General features: G+C 41.5%; 1 protein-coding gene across 4 annotated transcripts in view; it reads right to left on the reverse strand.

Annotated features, from left to right (window-relative positions):
* The window catches only part of mtss1lb (MTSS I-BAR domain containing 2b), a 55,336-nt gene that overhangs the window by 24,604 nt on the left and 11,939 nt on the right, over nt 1–18,793 (reverse strand). For all 4 annotated transcript variants that reach the window (XM_028402489.1, XM_028402493.1, XM_028402492.1 and 1 more), the window contains exons 2-3: nt 9,869–9,930; nt 9,416–9,489 (exon numbers count right to left, since the gene is read on the reverse strand). In XM_028402489.1, the coding sequence (XP_028258290.1) occupies nt 9,416–9,489; nt 9,869–9,930 (136 nt within the window). The remainder of the gene's footprint in view (nt 1–9,415; nt 9,490–9,868; nt 9,931–18,793) is intronic.

The raw sequence follows: 18,793 nt of genomic DNA on the forward strand, positions 1-18,793 counted from the left end.
ATGTTTGAAGTTTTTTGAGCCGAATCTGGACGCAATCTGTTCGTGTAAACTGATCACTGACTCAACTGCAAACAGGTGTTGCCAACAGCCAATGAAAAAGAGAGGGTGGGACATGGGAAACAGTACCAGAAGACTATGGGAACTCCTCAATGACTTGACCCAAGAGTGGTGTTTATTAAATATATTGCAGCCAACCGCCAGGGACCAAAAACTACAAACTAGATAATCCTAGGCTGGGTCAGAAATCACTCCTTAATACATGGTCCTATATAGTGCTTTTGCCATTTTGTAGTGCTGTCTGAATGTGTAGTGAGAAATTTTAGACCCCAAAGGTCAAATTATGTTTTCACGAGTTCACTAAATGGTGCCCTACACTGAACTCCCCATATGGGGAGTAGGGTGTGAGACACAGACCTAGTCTCAGAGCAAGGCCACTGTGACTAAGATCCAGGTTTTCTTGCTTGGTTTTCCTCTGTTTAGCTTCCTAGCCATTACTGGCTACTTTCTTTTTATAGCTGAAAAGCTATGGGGATGTTGTTATACACAATGTTATGCAGTTTCTGTAAAAGACTGTTCCCAAGTTAGACGTGCAAGGACAGGCTTTCTTCTATGTGCCATCAACAAAGCTATTATTTTAAGACAAAGAAAAAAGAGTTGCATGGTGTTGCCTTATATGACAAAACCACTGTGACTATCCCTTCAAAACACACACTCTTTCTCACGGGCACGCTGCTACTCAACCCAGCTACTGCTCTGATTAAGCAGGTTTGGCCTTGAAGCAGTGGGACTCACTAAGCCTAGCTTCCCATGCTCGCTGAGTGGGTACACTGCATGTGTGTGTCCAACAGAGCATGTCTTGTGTTGTTGACCTCTGGGACAATACTGCACTGTGACATCAGGAAATGTCCATAGAGAGCTGCCAGAGAGAGAGAGAGAGAGAGAGAGAGTGAGGGATGGAGGGAGAGGCGAAAAGACGAAGGAGGAACAGGGAATTGTGGGAGATGGGATTTGATGGGAGAAACGTGTTGGGAAGGAAGAGGAGGAGGGAAGGGAGATTTGAGTGAGGAGGAGGAGGGAGAATAGATGCACACTGGCTGAAGCTTAATTAAAGACAATAATGTTGTTTTGTAGCCCTCAACAACAACAGGCCTCTCAGCCATGGCCTACTTACAGACAGACAGACAGACAGACAGATAGACAGAAAGACAGAAAGAAAGACAGAAAGAAAGAAAGAAAGAAAGAAAGAAAGAAAGAAAGAAGGAAAGCATGGTAACATAAATTTAAGTGTACATCACTGCGGCATTATGATGGCTACACACTACAGTGCATGTTCCCACCGAGGTCACATTGCAAAACATCAGGGGCCATATTCACAAAGATTCTAAGAATCCCCTTAGAAGCTCTTATCTTAGCCTAAAAATCTTAGCAAGGACTCTTATCTTAAAAGTGATTTAGGAACATTTCCAGAGCGACTCTGCGCAAGGAGCAGACTGAAGGTTTGATCTTAGTGAGGAGCAGCGGTTGACCCTGTTGGTAAGCCAGTAGCACCTGCTTGACTTTCTCCAGTGTGAACGGGGCCTAAGGGAAACTCTTAGCACTAAGAATCTTTGTGAATACAGCCCCAGATCTGTATCTGATTTAAGGTCCACACATGGAAGTTTGAGAAAAATCTGATCTCATGTCAGTGTGCTGTTCAAAAATTGGATTTGGTCAAAAAAAAAAATGAAACAAGCCAATAATGTTCAGGGAGGCGGGCGTGTACGTGCTCGTAGGATGATAATAGCTTGAACAATAGATCTGGCAGGTGGAGGTGTCAAGAACAAGCTGCGTGAACTCCCAAACCAGGGAGAGAGAGAGAGAGCATGTTTCTCTGTTCTCATGGAGTTTGTAACAGCCTTAAGTTTGTTTTGTGTGTTTTGAAGCATCACCATTAACCCAAGCAACATTTTCTTTGCAGATATTGCAAGCAACTGTCAAACTTATTGGAGTAACAAGGTGTGAGCTGAATCTTTGGCCCACACCATGTTGTTGCATGTGTTCAAAATATAAAATTACATGGACAGATCAGCATCTAGCTTGACCCATTACATTCATATGCTGCCCTTAGATACAAGTATTCCCAGAAGTACTGTTTGGATCTCTCAAACTAAGGCCCCCAAAATACCATTGCAACTTGCTTATCACCATATGAACCTTGTAGTAATACCTAAGAACCCACCATTCTTGTTTCCTTCAAATGAACCGTTTGATTGTCTGACTATTACAGGACATCAGACAGAACCAGGTCTGGACAAAGAAAGGCAAGTGAAGTGTTATTGTAGATATATGTCATAATGTATTCAGCAGAGTTAAGGTCAGGTCAGTAGCTGACTAATCCTCATTGCAAACCCACTTGAAGCACTTTGGTTGCATGATAAACTCTATCAGATCAAGTGTACGTCCAGCTGACCGTGAATGGCATGCTATCTGTGAAAGGCAATTAAGCCATCTTGCTCAGATTTCTCCTCTCCTCTTGGCAACAACATGGCTATTTTTTTCCTCTGCCACCACTTCCCCTCTCTTTCTCACACATTCACTCTTTCTCTTTCTCTCTCTCCCCCTCTGTTGCCTGGCAACCGTGCTCGTAAATGTGATCCCTCACGTCTCTGATTGGCTGAAGGGACGGTCAGAGTCTCAGTCTGAGAAAAACGGGGGAGACACACATGCAGAATATAACACAAAAATGTCAAACAACTCAAAAGCCTTCTACAAACCTGCATGTATGCACCATGCATGTATGTGATGACAATCACTTGTCATGCTTTGCGAGCTGAAGGGCACGCGTGTTAGAATTGCATGTGTAGGAGTGAGTGTGCGTCTCTGTGTTACATAGTAGGTGGTACCGCACTGTGAGCTGAATAAGGGAAACCACTCTTGCTGAGTTGAGTGTGTGTGTGTGTTTGCATGGACTACTTGTGTGTTTCTGTAATAACTGAAGTGGCTGCATGTTACCGCTCTTCCTCCCCACCCAGGGAGTCATCATCAACACAGCCAGCATGGAGTGCCCTGCCAGGCAGCCAACTGGTTAATGAGAAAGTGTTGAATACGTTTTGTTATCGTGCCCCTCCCACCTCACACACACACACACAAAGTGTCCATGTCATACACTGAGTGCAGGCTAAAGTCAATGCATCACTAAGGCAAATTGTGCTTAATTTGCCCTTTACCCTAGCAAACAAAGGCAAGTATGACTCATGCATTAAATTCATCCAACATCTCTTTATGCATAAATTGTGTGCTTTCATGCAAGTTCTAGTTGTATTGAAATGTTCAGTCGCTCCTCACCAGGAAAACATGACAATATTTTTGTCCTTAAAAGTGACAGCACAGGCCTTTCGGTAAAGACTTCCTTACAACAGTTCTCTGTCTTTATTACTTACTGTGTTCAATGTCCTCTCAAGCATGGACCTCTCTTGACTTTTCACACAGTCATCGCTCCAGTCTTCCAAAGACTGAAACAATCCTCAACTGTTGGTCTGCATCATTTCACTACCATTAACTGTTATTGCTCTACACTGTGCTACTGTGCTCCAAATCATTCCTTAACTTACAAATGATCAGCATCTTCCTCAGGTTTTAAAAGTGCATTGTAGCAGTTATAACCTGATCTCAAATTAGGATTACTGCCTTTACTGTTAACGCACAAGGCCACGATCAGTGGCAGTCTCCATGTCACACCACTGGTATTATTAGTGGTAGTGTTCCTTAAAAATCAAGAACACATTTCCCATAAACTTCATTGCTTCCTGCCTGCCACCCACCCACCCCACACAAAGCTCCCTTCCTTTGGCTAAAAGATAAACAGGTTGGAAATGAGTTTCCCAGCCTGCTTTGCTCTGTTTTCCACCATCTGCAGTCGAGATAAACCTTTGCCTTGTTTCGAGTTTAGCAGAAAAAAAAAACATGCTGTTTATATACAGTCTGAGATCAGTTTCCATCATTAAGTGAATGCAGTGTAATCTTAAACGCATCAAGTCTGTTTGGTACCATCAGCCAGAGCACTTCACAGAGTAATGTCTCTGCATCTAATCCCATTTGGCCTTCACACTAAAGCTTTTCATCATCAGGTAATATTAATGAACCATGCTTTCATGCTGTATTTTTTCCCCCACTCATGTCACAGTTGAATTCCTTTGATTATTGTGTGATTGATAATAAATGCACTGGAACAAAACAGACGTTACCAAGAGTGAAAAGAATGCATTGGATATTTGACAGTTTAGATTCTTACAACATCTATAAACCAGAAAGCCTTCAGATCATGTGGGGAAAAATGCCAAATTTTGAGCTACGGCTTCTTAGTTGTGCTGAGCAGCGCACAATTTTGCTAGTGTAAAGGATCTGATAGGACTGTACGTTAGACATAACTCAATAGGCTGGTGTTTTTGGGCTAAACTAACCCTAACCCGTTCACAATGGTAGCCTGGTCATCCATACCCCTTTCACTTTGAGAAAATTCTCTCTGTGAAAGAGGTCTGGGATCCCACTCCTTCACAGCCACTTCCACTTGGAACTGTTCCTCTGAAACGGGGCAGGCTTCATGCGATGACTTGCTCCTTGTTCATTTGCAGATTTCATAATTTTTTTCAATTTTTGATAGCACAACTGACATCACTCATTCACCAAAATTGCTATTCCTACACCAGTGCACACTGATTTAGGATGTCTAATATAAATACCAGTCTGGATATCACTGCCTACATCACATGCTTCTTTTCCTTGATTGGTTGTATGTCTATTCAAATGCGTCCAGAGGGAGTTTGTTCTACATCTGCTGGTACTGTCACCTGGAAATCAGACCCACAGAAAGCTGTTTCTAGAAATTCCTTATAGAATTGGAAAAAGATTTAAAACAGCTGACCAGGCAAAAGGCTGCGCTTCATGGAAGAACATCTTCTCACATTATCCTTTTTTTGTTATTATTCTATATCAATAATTAGAAAAAAAGACGTATGTATGGCCTACTGCCCCAGTTATCACAGGCCACATATTGCCTATGTGTGGGCTTTGGTGTGCTTTAGACCTAGACGGAGTACCGTCAAGAAATTGGTAGCAGGACATAGGTTGCAGGACGATGCTTCTGCCTTTTCAATAATTATGTTGTCTTTTAAACCTATTAAATTAAACACCAATAAGCTTATTAAATGTCTGGGCCTCTCTGAAAACCTAGAAGGTCATAAGGACTATACTCCACCACTGTTTTCTTTAGGCATTTGCATTCCCAAGGTTGGAACAGCTGCTGGTGTTTTCAGGACAACTCAAGTTTAAATGAGCCCAATATTATACATTATACATTATACCATAGTTAATTAAGGTATAAAGGGTATCTCACATGTGCTAATAAACCAAATGTGACAATACAGATTCGAACAAGGAGTCCTGATGTACATGTGCATGCACATGTGTGTACTAATAAGATTTATGCTATTCATTATGAGACCAGCGTATTAAGATGCAATCAGGCAGCCTGGCAATAAAACCACCAGGCATTTTTTACCATCAGATCACACACAAACACACACACAGTGCAGGCACACAGGGGCGCTTTATTGCTGTACACTGTGCCAAGTGTGCATAGTGAGAGGCCTGTGATTGGACCAGTTTTACTGCTGCTACTGCTGGGAGAGTGCACAGAGAGTGCATAAAGAGATGCATCAGCATCATCCCCATCATCATCATCATCATCATCATTATTATTACAGAAATAAAAACACAAAAGCCAACAACATAAAGGTTATAGGTTCAGAAAAGACTGATGGACAATAGTCAACATTTCCTCACACATGTGATAAAAAGACCACAACAAAGGCTTATAGGACAAAAAACTGAAGTTAAAACGTAGAACAAACACACATCATCAAAATGTCATGTAAAAAGCATGCTGGGTAACACTGCTATATATAGGAGATGATACCCATGTGTGAGGAGGAGGAAGAGAGTGTTAATGGACAGCTACTTTTTTGTGGCCTTCTCAAACTTTAAATAAAAAACAGGAAATTGTTTATGTTTTATTAAAAAGCTTTAAAAGAAGCTGGGGAGGATCTGGTAAACTGTGGCATTTTCCCTATTTATTGTGTTTCACACACACACTCATGAAAAACACACTTTGCCCCAGGGGGGGAAAGCTGGGGAAAGTGAATGTTTGGGCTATGAGAGGGGAGCGGAGAGTATATCTGAAAGTGCACTCACATTCACCCCACACCAGGGATTTCACAAACACTTGCACATTTCCTACTGCTAGACATCACCCACTTGCTAAATCTCTCTCTCTCTCTCTCTCTCTCAAACACACACACACAAACCTTCCTTAACTTTATCAGCTTGAGAGAAGAGAATTGAACACAGTTAATGGTCCCAAAAGAAAACATGGCCAGGCCAAGATCCAAGCTCCACAGATCCACTAGTAACACTTCTGTGGTACTTTTTCCATTGATCACTTAACAAAAGTGTGAAACATTATACAGCTTTGTTTAGTGCTTTTGAGAAATTATTTCAAAATCACATCCAGGACTGTCTGTCCTCTACTCCACACATTTTGATGATTTTTGAATGTCCTATAGATGCATATTATCTTAATCAGAGATAGTCTAGTCATTACATCATAATAAGCTGTGGACCATCAAAGAGAGAAGAGTATGTCCTTCAAGAAGCCTCTCTATAGTAAACAAATTATTAAGTCACTGGGTGAGCTGCGAGTCAGCCAAATGGAGTCATGTCATGCTTACTATGTTGACATCTGCAAAAGAATCAGCTGATATGCAAAGCCAAGGTATTGGTATCTGGACTACATTAGTAATACACATGATGAAATCAGAACTAGAAGCTAGTCGGTATACAATGCACACCAAGAGTGGGCTATGGTGATGAAGGCTAATCCTTCAGGCACACTGAGTGGGTTGCTTCTCGCTCCACTCTTGCCACTGTAGGTTATCACCAATCAATGCACATGGCTCCAAAAGGTGCAACTTAAAGTCTATTTTGGGATTTAGCCGCCAAGTTACATCAATTCATACCAAGGAAATTGAACAGGGAGGAAATCAGACACAGGAATGAAGAGAAACCAGCTGATTTTCACAACAAAACACTACACTCAGACTCCGGATCATACATCACATTACTACATTGCCATTACATCATAACCAATGAATGAAGGCCACAGGAAACCAGTCAGAGTCTCAGTCCTAGGCAGGACTTGAAGTCGAATGCACACACATCCGGTAGGACACCAGTCCCAGTCTAACAGCCATTCAGGTCCGCAGAATTTTCTTGGTCATCTAATGTGTCAGATAAAGCCAAAGTCTTCATTTGCAGTGTTTTACTTCACATTCATTGACAGCCCAATGGAAAAAAAAACTGCCAATGCAGTCTCATAAATAGGACTGTCGGTACAAGAGCACAGCACAGGCTCATCAGTACCCTTTAGGCTTGATTCACACATGCTGTAATAAGTGCCACATTGATATAACCAATGACGGGAAGACAGAGAGCATCATTATCGGTGCCGTCTCCTGTCTCCATCCATTTAACAAATCTATTAGAGAACATCACACACTACGAAAGAGCCGCAATTGTGCAGCAGTCTGACAAATGGACTCCAGCAGCAATGACTCATCAGTACAGAAAGTACAAAGAGCCTGTGATGAACAGTCTGCCTCTCAGAGGCAGCATCATTTATGTTATATTTTTTTTGCCTGTTTGTGTGTGGCATGTGTAATGAGCTGACAAAGCTTGGTGACTTCCTGTCTGGCCTGTAAAAGCAGCACGAGCCTCTTCCTGTATCCTCTGCCCACCTGGGGCTGCACACACACACACACACACACAAACATCATCACACACACAATGTCTGGCAGCTGCATCCAATAAGGCAAAACCAGAGGAGAGATTCCCTGTATTTAAGCTTCATCCTCCTCGTTTCCTTAGCGTGCCTCAGTGGTGCCATAAGTATTCACATTGCCGACGGTGGGTGGTGAGTGTTTGTCTGACCTCCTCACCTCTAAGCCTACGCTCTATGAAAGCTAGCGCCAAGCTATGAGCCTACACATACTGTAGAGCATCGAATATGTCCGGATTTTCCAGCCAAACAAAACACCCCATATAAATGTAGAAAACAAACATTTTTGAAATCAGAATCAGATTTCCCATTATGACAGCTAATGCCTCTAAACTTCAAAAGAAGACAGCAAATCTGATACGCATGATTTTGGCTTACCCAAAAATATCCTTTTGATCAATGCCAGAACAGGGATTGATTCATGAGTCTTTCAGTTTTACAATGGTCCTTGAATGCATCATGCGTGGCATATGGTTCTACTGAATAATATTAAGCTTTAAATCATCACTTTTCATCACAAATTAACTATACACATTAACAAAAGTCAAAATAAAATGCAAACTACGAAGACATGTGTGACTCACATCTGACCAGCAGACATGACAAAACTTCAGGGATCATTCAGATAATCTGCAACCTCCAGTTATATAAATTTAATATGCAGATTGGGTGGAAACTGAACTTTGGTTTTCTCTTCTAATGAGTGTATTCTTTCTACTTCTAGCCATAATTGTGTTGCTTCTATTAAAATTGACTGGTCCTGGCTAGCAACACTGGCTCTACAAAGTAAACTGTGAATATCTGGAAGCAAAATTCATTACGCACAAAATTCCTGCTGTTTGCCAGCTGCACAAATTGAAAGCACACATCTTCCCATTGCCTGAACATTTGATTAATAATTTATCAAAACCTACATTATATAGCGGTCACTAAGTAAATACCAAACATTCAACGTCCCCGAAGAATCTCATATTACTGCAAAGTACACAATCACATTCTCAATCACAAAAACACTAAACTTATGATTTACACAGCCTGACAAATATTTGGCAGCCATAAGCACACACTGAAATCTGGGGGACCCTAAAAGTAACAACTCTGATTTAGATGCTACACGCACTCCAGACAAAAAAATGGAACTACCCTTTAAAAAGACAGAAACATGGATCATATTATAGCACCGATCTTCCTGTTGCATTCGGTGGTCTAGCAAAACATCCTGCTACAAAAATAGCTTTTATCGACCTCTTTGAGATGCTTCCGTCACTTTTCTGTCCGTGTAAACAGCGCAGCTGCTTTGAAGCCTGGGACAAAGTGTACCTCGAGGCCGTCGCTTTCATCACGTAAAAAAATGAGAAATTAGCAGGCTGCTTGATAACATCATGCTAATTTTCCTAATAGTGCTGCAATGTGAAGCATTCTTCAAAAGAGCAACAACACATCACATGGCCTAGTGCACTTATTCATACAACATGGGCATATTATTTGACTCACACACACATGCTTGCACACACACAAACACACACACACTTGCTGTTGTCTTACCTCTTGTGTTGGTAGCCATGTCTGCCACTTTCTGAAAGGCATCAAGGAAGGCCACCGCAGCCAGGACCGTGGTTCTAGATGGACAGAAAGTACTTTAGGTACAGTGGTATCATGACTAGTCTTCATTTAACGACTGCTTGCTGCAGTCTGACTAACGGTGGTCACTGGTGTTTGCACTTTAAATACTTTAAATATTAAGATAAAATATGCCTCAATTGTTTAGTCAATAGAAAATTTCCAATATATTTCCTATAATGTTACTAGAGTGCAAATTTGTGCGCTTTACACAGCATCTTAAGACAAAAAATACAGAATTCTGTGGAAGTCGGGGTGTCTGGAATTACTTTATCCATTGTGCTATTAAATGTTGTCTTATTATCATAAGAAGTAGTAATTAAAACCTTAAAAAGGCTGCTGTTGTGTTCATGGTTGTGTTCTTCTACTAGAGCTTACCGGAGCTGTGAATGCAGCTTGGTGGCCTTGGCGCTGAAGTCTTCCCACACAGGATAGGAACACTGGCAAAACAGAGACAGCAAGACATGTTAATGATGACAGATATTAATAAAGGTTCAGGGCATATCTTTCTCAACAAAGTCAACAGTTTACAGAAGATACCAGAAAGAAGAGTCAGTCATGGCTTGCTAGTTTAAGTGAGATTTTTTTTTTTTCACAGGTTCTTGTTTGCACAAACTTTTTTTTGCATAAATCAATAAGAAGACAATATATATTTTACATTTGTTTATAGTCTGTGTTCTCTTAACCTTTTGAAACTTTTCTCAATCAACTTAACCCCATTCACTTTCAGAAACAGAGTCTTATAAGTGCTCTGCTCCCCACCCCCTTTTTTCATCTTTCACCCTCCCGTTACCTCTTTTTTTATCCTCAAAAACCCCATCCTCTTTCCCTCTGCAGCCATCTAATCCTATATCTACCCAAACACACACACAGACACACACAGTGTATAAGAAGCATTTGACAGCCACTGGCATCAGGCAGCATCAAAGGGTTTGAGGAGGAGAGCTAAGATCGTTAACACAATTCAAAGCTAGAGCTGTGTCTCTAATGGATGCTGCACCCCCACCCCCTTCACCACCGCTGCCGCATCACTTCAGACTGCTATATCACACACCCCCAGCCTCAGTACATATTACATTATACTTGATCCAAGTTAACCTATAACCCTGTTAAATGCTTGCAAATTGTGTGCATGGGGGTTGGTGGATGTATTTATATGATAGGAGGTGAAAATATTAAGGAGCAGAGATAGAGACAGAAATCTGCCAGTGCAAAAAAGAAACTTAGGGAAATACAGAGTATATAAATAAGAAGGTGAACGAGAACAGTATAAAGGAAGTGTGTGTGTGTGTGTGTGTGTGTGTGTGTGTGTGTGTGCTATGGGGGGGTGGGGCATCCTGTCGTGATGTCAGACTGGCATAGACAGTCAGGGCTGTATGCTCTTTGATCTGGCCTGTTTGATGTGGCTTAATTTGGTCTGAAATCACAGTCCTATTTCCCCTTGGTACCGAAAGCTACTGCCTTCAACACACACACTTTCACCCAGCTCCCTCCCCTGACAGTCTGTTTTAAGTGGCCTTCGCCGCTTATGTAGTGTGGATGGGAGATAACGCAAAGCGATGCTCTCTTTCTTTGCATGCACACTTGAATACATCATATCATACATACACACGTGGGGAACCCTTCATAATTTGCAAATTTTTGTCATTTCCATCTAGTAAAAAGGGACACACTGACATTTTCGTATGCTGCTGTGAGGCTCTGTCAGTAGTCTAGAAATAGATGACAATGAGTGATCTTTTTTAGGATCTTTTCCAGGTTATTATAAGACTCCTGCGGCGTGTTAAAACAACGTGGGTTTAAGCATACAATAATAAAAAAAAACATTATATGCATTTAACCTACAGGCACTTGTTAAAGTGGACATAGGACCTAATTGCATAGCTGTGCATTTCCGCACAGCATGAACTAAGAAAATGAAAATATTTTTGTATGACATCAGTACATCCTCAACATTCTATTTGTGTAAGAGATGCTACAATTGGAAACTGAAAGAGTCTCCTCTGGACAATGGAGTCCCAGCAATGACTCAGTTTGGTGGATAAACACACCACTGTGGAACCAGAGTCTGTGCAGCAATGGGTTAAAAAGTAAATGGGTAAAAAGTTGCATCATTGTTGTTCTGACCACTGACTTCGGAAGTGATAACTATCCCGCAACATGTGGCTTAGCTTGGCTACTCCTATCATTAAAATCTTTCTTCTTACTGTCACTGCATCCAGCCTATGCAGTGTCCACTTTACTCCAGCAGCTGTCAATCACATGCAGACTGTAACTGTAACTATCAATCAGTCATCCGAACCCTGCATGAAGTGTGAGAACTACCTGAAATGCTAGAAATAATCTCTTGGCCTTTCTCTCTATCTTTACATACAGTCCATGGTCAGATATTAGACACATTTTGTACTGGCAGGAATGTTTGGTCAGGTTCACCCAGATAGAGCTCCTATAAGTTTATTCAAGACTGAGGAGCAATTAAGAGGTTAAATATTCACCAGCATCATCACAATGTGTAGAAATCTAATAGTAGATACTTAGCATGAATTTCTTGGGATCAGAACTAATGAAACTTTAAAATTAAAAGTCCCAAGTTCCAAGTGGTTATATTGGGACGGATCTTTCAAAGCCAGAGCCTATCTGCCAGGGCTGTGAGAATTCTTCTGAAATCAGTTTAAAGGAGGTCACCGTGCTCTCAGCCTGCTTCTTAACCGAGTCTGTAAGTGTTTGTCTCGACCAGAGAGCGCAGAGACCGCCACCATAACCACGGCTCTCACATGACTGCAGAACTTAGAATATCACAGTGGCTGTGGGGCAAATACATCAGAGACGCAGAGACAGTGAGTGTGTGAAAGAAGCTTGTGGATTGTATACGATTACATCACCACTTCCTGTGTCAGAATAAAAAACCTTGGCAGGCCATGCATGATTACCTCAAGCGCAGACAGTACTCCACATCTATCCTAGTGTAAACATAGCACGGCTAAACAATATCCTATCCTTCTTCCTTCGCTGTTATTTTAAGTCACTGGTTGAAATGAATCAAATTCTAAACACACATTATTTTTGTGTTCCCTTTATGCAGTAAAATGAGGGAAAATTTAGAGTTCTGTCCATGTCACCTTTCATTCTTCCTTTATATCCTCCATTCCTTCCTCCTCCCTTTATATTGCTACCTCCTTCATGATAAAGCCACATTAGAACTTAAAGTGACAGAGCTGCCTGCTATTCAACTTCAAAATCAAACTTTAACCTGTTGATATAAATAAACAGTTTGATGGCCACTGCATCAATCCATCAATCACTTTTGGTCGAAGTAGTGCTCCTCCCTTTGTTCTTCCTTCCTTATTTCTAGTGACAGTCGCTGATCTTCACCTCTGTACGTTGATTGATTTTTATATTACCTCTGTATTTCCAACTGCTGTATTGGATGAAATGTTTGGACCACAAAACTAACCCTTTAAGTCTTTGTTTTCAGACTTGACATAAAAATGTATAATGGGTGTTTTGTTGCCATTTCTTCAACACTACAGGTTTAATTACCCAATTGAATTTCAGTTTCAGCCTTCCAGACAACCTGTAGTTTTTTTGTGTACCTTTTGTGCTCTAGCAGCTTGCTTCGTGGACTGATTTACCGTGTATCGACTCTGGATAGTATTAAAGGACTTTTGCTTACGTACACTGAGTCTTTGTCCGCATTTGTGTCCACCTCATTAATAAAACCCCTGACACTAATAGCAGGGGTCTTTTTTTAATTAATAGCTACCTTTCTGAATTTATGAACAGAAGGATGACTACTATAACAGAAAAGGATATCAATGTCACAGGTACATTATTACCTCCGCTGACTGTTTAGGGCAAAACACACAAACACACAACACAAAATGCCAATTAAGTCTGAGCAGTCAGTTTCTAAGTGTAAGGAGTGTCATTGTTGTGATTCTAGGCAAATTTACTATGACTGCATGCTGCTTCAGCTGCCTTGCTCTTTTTTGTGTTTGCATAATCTCTGTAGGTAAACTATGTTTTCCCCTTCACTTGATCCCCATTTTAAATCCGACAATCCACAGAGACCCTCCCATCTACTTCTATCCAGCCAATAATAATCCCTGATATGAAGCACTATATTGACTATTTTCCCGTCTTCTTTCTTACAGTAATCCTTCATTCCATCTGGTTCTGACTCTGGGGGTGCTGTCAACAGTCCTCTGGCCTAGTTCTCATAGCAGCAGTCCACCCAGTCTGCCCAGCCATTCTATTGAGAGCTCCACTCTAGTACTCACTACAGTGGACGGAGAAGCTTACTGTCTCCTCTCGTTCTTTTGTTCCCTTTGTTTCCCCCACAGAAAGACAGAAAAACAGAGGAAATCCAGCAAGAGAGACAGAGGGGTAGAGAGGGAGAGAATGGGCGGAGGCAGGCAGAGAGGGATGGAAGGATTAGCTTGGGTTTTTTTTGTTGTATAATCGAGCCAATTCACACTTTAAAAGAGAAATGCAGGGACCAAACAAAAGAGGCTAATTTCACAGTGCTTCATATGCATAATCGGCTGACTGGGATCAAACTCATTTTTATCAAGGTTAGGGATGGATGTTTAACGCAGAAGCAAATGGTACATAATATTGTACTTCCTTGTTCCCAGAATGTGCCATGACACTGACAACACATACGTAAACAGGTAGAGCTTACTGTACTCTCCTGCTCTAAATGACAACAGGGACTTGATTTTGCCATCCAGAGACATTAAATAAGGTCTTTACCATCTATGTATGCAATAATTTGACTTACACACAGGGTTTCGACACATTTTAGTAGTTTTAGACTTTGTATTTGACATTGAGTTCAAAAAGGTAGATGCATGGGGAACATGATTCCCAGAAAATCCACAGCACAGTGTCCAGATGTCACCAGACCATAAGCCCAGATGTACCATTCTGGCATCTGGTGCTAGATAGATACTTTATTGATCTCTAGAGGGAAGTTTTAAACGTACAGGTGCATGTGATTTAGTGATACTGACCTGGCCATTCTTTTGTATTCTAGCAGAACTAATTTGAAGTCAGTTGAGTTTTTTTCTGTACAACAGATAATATCGATATGTAGAGAAAATGACCAAATCTATGCATGCAACCAAGTGATACCACAGCATAGAGACTGCATCTTTCCTATTTGGATGGTGGACCATATTTTGGAAGTCCAGACACTAGCATTGCTATCATTTGGCTTGATGTATCGCCAATACTCATGTGGCATGGCTAATTTTAAGTTTGTTCCAGTTATGCTTTAACACGCAACACATATGATCAATAAAAGACCATCCCTGGGCATGCAACCAAGTGTTGCTTGTGGATTTCACAGCAAAGGCTGGAAAATACAACAACTATTTGAACCCATCATGTAGTAACTACAATATAATGATGTAAGGTTGGTTCTGGATGTGGAATGTTTTAGCCAGGCAGATGACTAATTTATTGCATAGTATGTACACTTTGGTGTAATCACTTCAATCATACTGTTATGATATTTTGTGGTTTCAGTTACAGAACATGATGGACACAAAACAGATGAACTTGTAAGTGAAATTTACATTATATCATCTGTTAACACAATAAACACAAGAATATGTGCTTCATTATGTTCCTTCCAACCCCCTTTTGCCACAAATAGGGGGAAAAAAAAAGAATCAGCATGAGGATGATGAGACGGAGGCTGCTCCGCTGCATAATTGATCAAGTGCGGCAGCTAATTCCAATCTAAACACAGCGATGAGAGGGGAAAGAGGAAACCATCTGTGTGTTGTTGTGTCACTGCGCTGCCGGGCCAGAGATCATAGACGCCCTATCACGAAACATCTGGGATGTCTGCACCATGTTCTGGGTGAAACGGTGCTGATGAATGTCATGTAATGTGCCAAACAGGCCCTCTGTATAAGCTTTTTCCTTTATATGCAGAGCTCCAATTTCACCTATAAATAGATTTCAAACACAATATACAGACATGAAATGAAATGTGAAACCTAAACAGGCCGTGCAGCGATAAAAGACGTGACCGAGGTGCATTATCTTTCATTGGATAGTATGTTTACAAGCAGGCATCAATCATCCGGGCTCTTAGCTGCTCCTTTGCTCAGCTGAAAGTCATTATTTTCTGCACTGCTCCAATCACGTGAAAGGGCTGCTGATGCACACTTAAGGTGTGTCCTTCAGGCCACTTAGAGTAAGTGACAGCGACAGTTATGCCGAGCACTTACATAGATATGTGTGCAGGAAAAAACAACAACAAGAAAGGCAAACAAATGGCAGATGTGTGTGATAAGTGGTTATCTTAAGGACACTGGAATGTTTTGGAGATCAAAAGAAGAATCAAAAAACCACATTAAATGCCCTTGTTTGATGGAAAAGTGCAACTACAGAGTTCAGCACCGCCAAACAGGTTAGCCATGTTTCAGCCATGAAGGTCTGATGCTGCATCAATACTGATGTGGACCTGAGAAGGCATTAATTGGCAATTTTTCAGGCTGGTCAGTCAAATACTACAGCAGATATCCTCCTTTAGAGGTTAGTCTCTGCTAAACCCTTTTTGTACCGTTGCCTGGCTGGACTGATTACCTGTCTACCGAACCTAGGGCTATAAATTGTTTTAGCTGCATCAATACTTAAAAACTTCCATGACTGTCAGCGTAACTACTATGAGTGACAGGTGGATGCTGACTCACATTACAAATGACCGCGACTGCCTATCTGCCTCAGCTCCACTCATGTTCAACCTCTTGCCTGTATTTGGATTAACCGGGAGTTTAATCTGACTATGACAACACCAACATTGTGACAAGCACAACCTAACTGTGGCGCGCCTTGCTAGTCATTGTATGACACTGCTTGGCAGCAGCCGTAAAGAATTTCCCTCTGGGATTAATACAGTATCTAAAATAAATAAAAAAAAACACATAGACTCACATAGGCTGTTCAGAAACCTACTGGTGGCATGGCAGTCCATAGTTGTAAACACAAAAAACTATTAGTTTAGTTCAACTCCACAGTGTGAAAATCTGTCTAGATTATTTACTGCACCCCTACTTTATGATGATACAAAGCTATTATCCACCTGTGGATACTTTGAATGTCACTCCCACCTACCACCACAGCAGCAGAAGGCATTTTAAAACAGCAAGCCAAAGCGAATGAATTAAACTTGATAGCAACAAACTGCAGGCAGGTTGAGGAAATCTCATCCCAGTGTGAACAACCTTTGGCATCATAAATGGGCTTTTTAGGGCTGTAATGAAAATGAGCACCTGTGATCAACAAATCTTCACAAATGAATGATGCAGTGGATCAATAAAACCCAGAAACAACAGATAGTCATGTCGGATAGCTGGTCCTACTTGGTTTGATTTCAGTAGTTGTAGTGTAGGTTAAAATACATGTTTACAACATTAAACACTTTTTATAAGGCCAAACCTTCCCATCTCTTATTGCAACTGTGGCTCCAACATGCCATGCACTATTTAGATACAACCACAGGTGGCGCTCAATATTAACTTGTCAATCAAGTTGCCTATTTAGAACAGCAGAGCTTACCCAGAGACATTACAGGAAGTAGTGTAAAGCTGTGCAGTATGGTGCATACAGGAGCTGACAGAGGAGGGTGCCAAATAAATTATCATTCATATCATCTTTATGGTTGAATTCAGAGGCTGCATACTAATATTACTATTCACAGATCTGCAGCTTGCAGAAAGGAAATAGTGTCATATACCACTGAATAAATTCTGTACTCTCATACCATAGGCACCATACACATGTAAGCGTACACATCGCACATCGTTCTTTTCACACGTCGCAAGGATGAAAAGAAGTTTTTCATTCCGTTTGAGAATATTGATTGGCCACACTCATTGTTATTCTCTGTCTCTGGCCTGTTCATAATGATCAGTGTGTTTTACAGTGAACAGCTGAGTGTGATGAGAAGGCTTTGACAGGCCTGACAAAAGGTTTACTGAGTGAGGCCGTCTTGGCCGGCTCCCAAGCAGCCCTCCACCCCCCCACACCAGCGCCGGTTCTCCCGTCCACCCGCACCCCCACACCCTCCACCCCCCTCATCCCTCTCCCTATTCATCTCCACAGGCCCTAACGAGCCTCAGGGCCCTGACGACCTCGGAGATTTTAACGAGCCCTAACGAGGGAGATGCTCCTTTACGTGCCCTGTGATTCAGTTGGCACGTTGGTACCTTGAATGTTTTCATGCGGTTGTTTCTGCACAGAAAACATTTCAAGGTCAGGATCAGCAGTGATGTATAATATCCACGCACAACCTGCAGCAACTCTGGACAAACTACGCAACTTGCTCCTCTCGTATATATATCTAAGTCTAACTTTCACCCATGATTCAATTTGCTGGTGAAATTCTTCACAAGGACACTTAAGGAATATCAAGGTCAATCTAGCCTCAAACCATAGTCTTTATCAGAGCAAAGTCAATTTGTTTCATTGGTCACTGCTACAAACTATTAGTGGAATAAGGGACCACAGACCGCAGCTCCTGTATAAATTCATAGGGCCACAACAGTTACAGAAATTCAGCAATCCTCTGCCTACACTGCACTTCAAAGGCGGTGGCTTCATAAATAATATGGCTAATACCTGTGCCTTTTATCCTCTCCTGTCTACATGGTGTGTTGCCTTGTTGCACGGCATACACAATGAGAGATGTGTGTGTTTTCACATTGACACGCAAACCAGGCCTCAAGTTTTAAACAACAGCTCTGCGGTGGGAAGTTCCCCTTGGACCACACAGACACAAACACACCACAGATTGGACTAATGATATGCTTCCACAGGGCATCTTCAGTTCTAAAGCATGGCCCAGAGTCATGGGACATAATTGTCACAGTCCTAAAAAAAAAAAAAGCTGGTGGTGGTGGTGGGGCACCACAATGGACAGTCTCTGAGAGGATGCTGACCAGTCTACTTCTCCCTGTTTGTTGTATGTTTCTCTGGTTTACTACTGAGGAGGAAAATAATATGCTGTAAGGAAGTTTGTCTGCAGTCCGTTTTTTGCAATTAAACTTTAAGATATTGCAATACAAATGTTGATATGTATCACGCCACTCTAATAAGAGGGGACATGTGTGACTAACCCGTATGTGAGGAGTGGTTACCCACCATCCTTTGCTCTATTCAGCAAGCTGACCGTGAACATGACCTCTTCATCTTAACATATTACCCCTCTGTGACCTGTGTGTGTCTCTGTGTGTGTGATTCACTTGAAATTTGCAAGATACAGCCTCAAGGGATAAACACAACAGC

Source organism: Parambassis ranga, chromosome 3, assembly GCF_900634625.1.
Source record: "Parambassis ranga chromosome 3, fParRan2.1, whole genome shotgun sequence".
Classification (NCBI taxonomy): domain Eukaryota; kingdom Metazoa; phylum Chordata; class Actinopteri; family Ambassidae; genus Parambassis; species Parambassis ranga.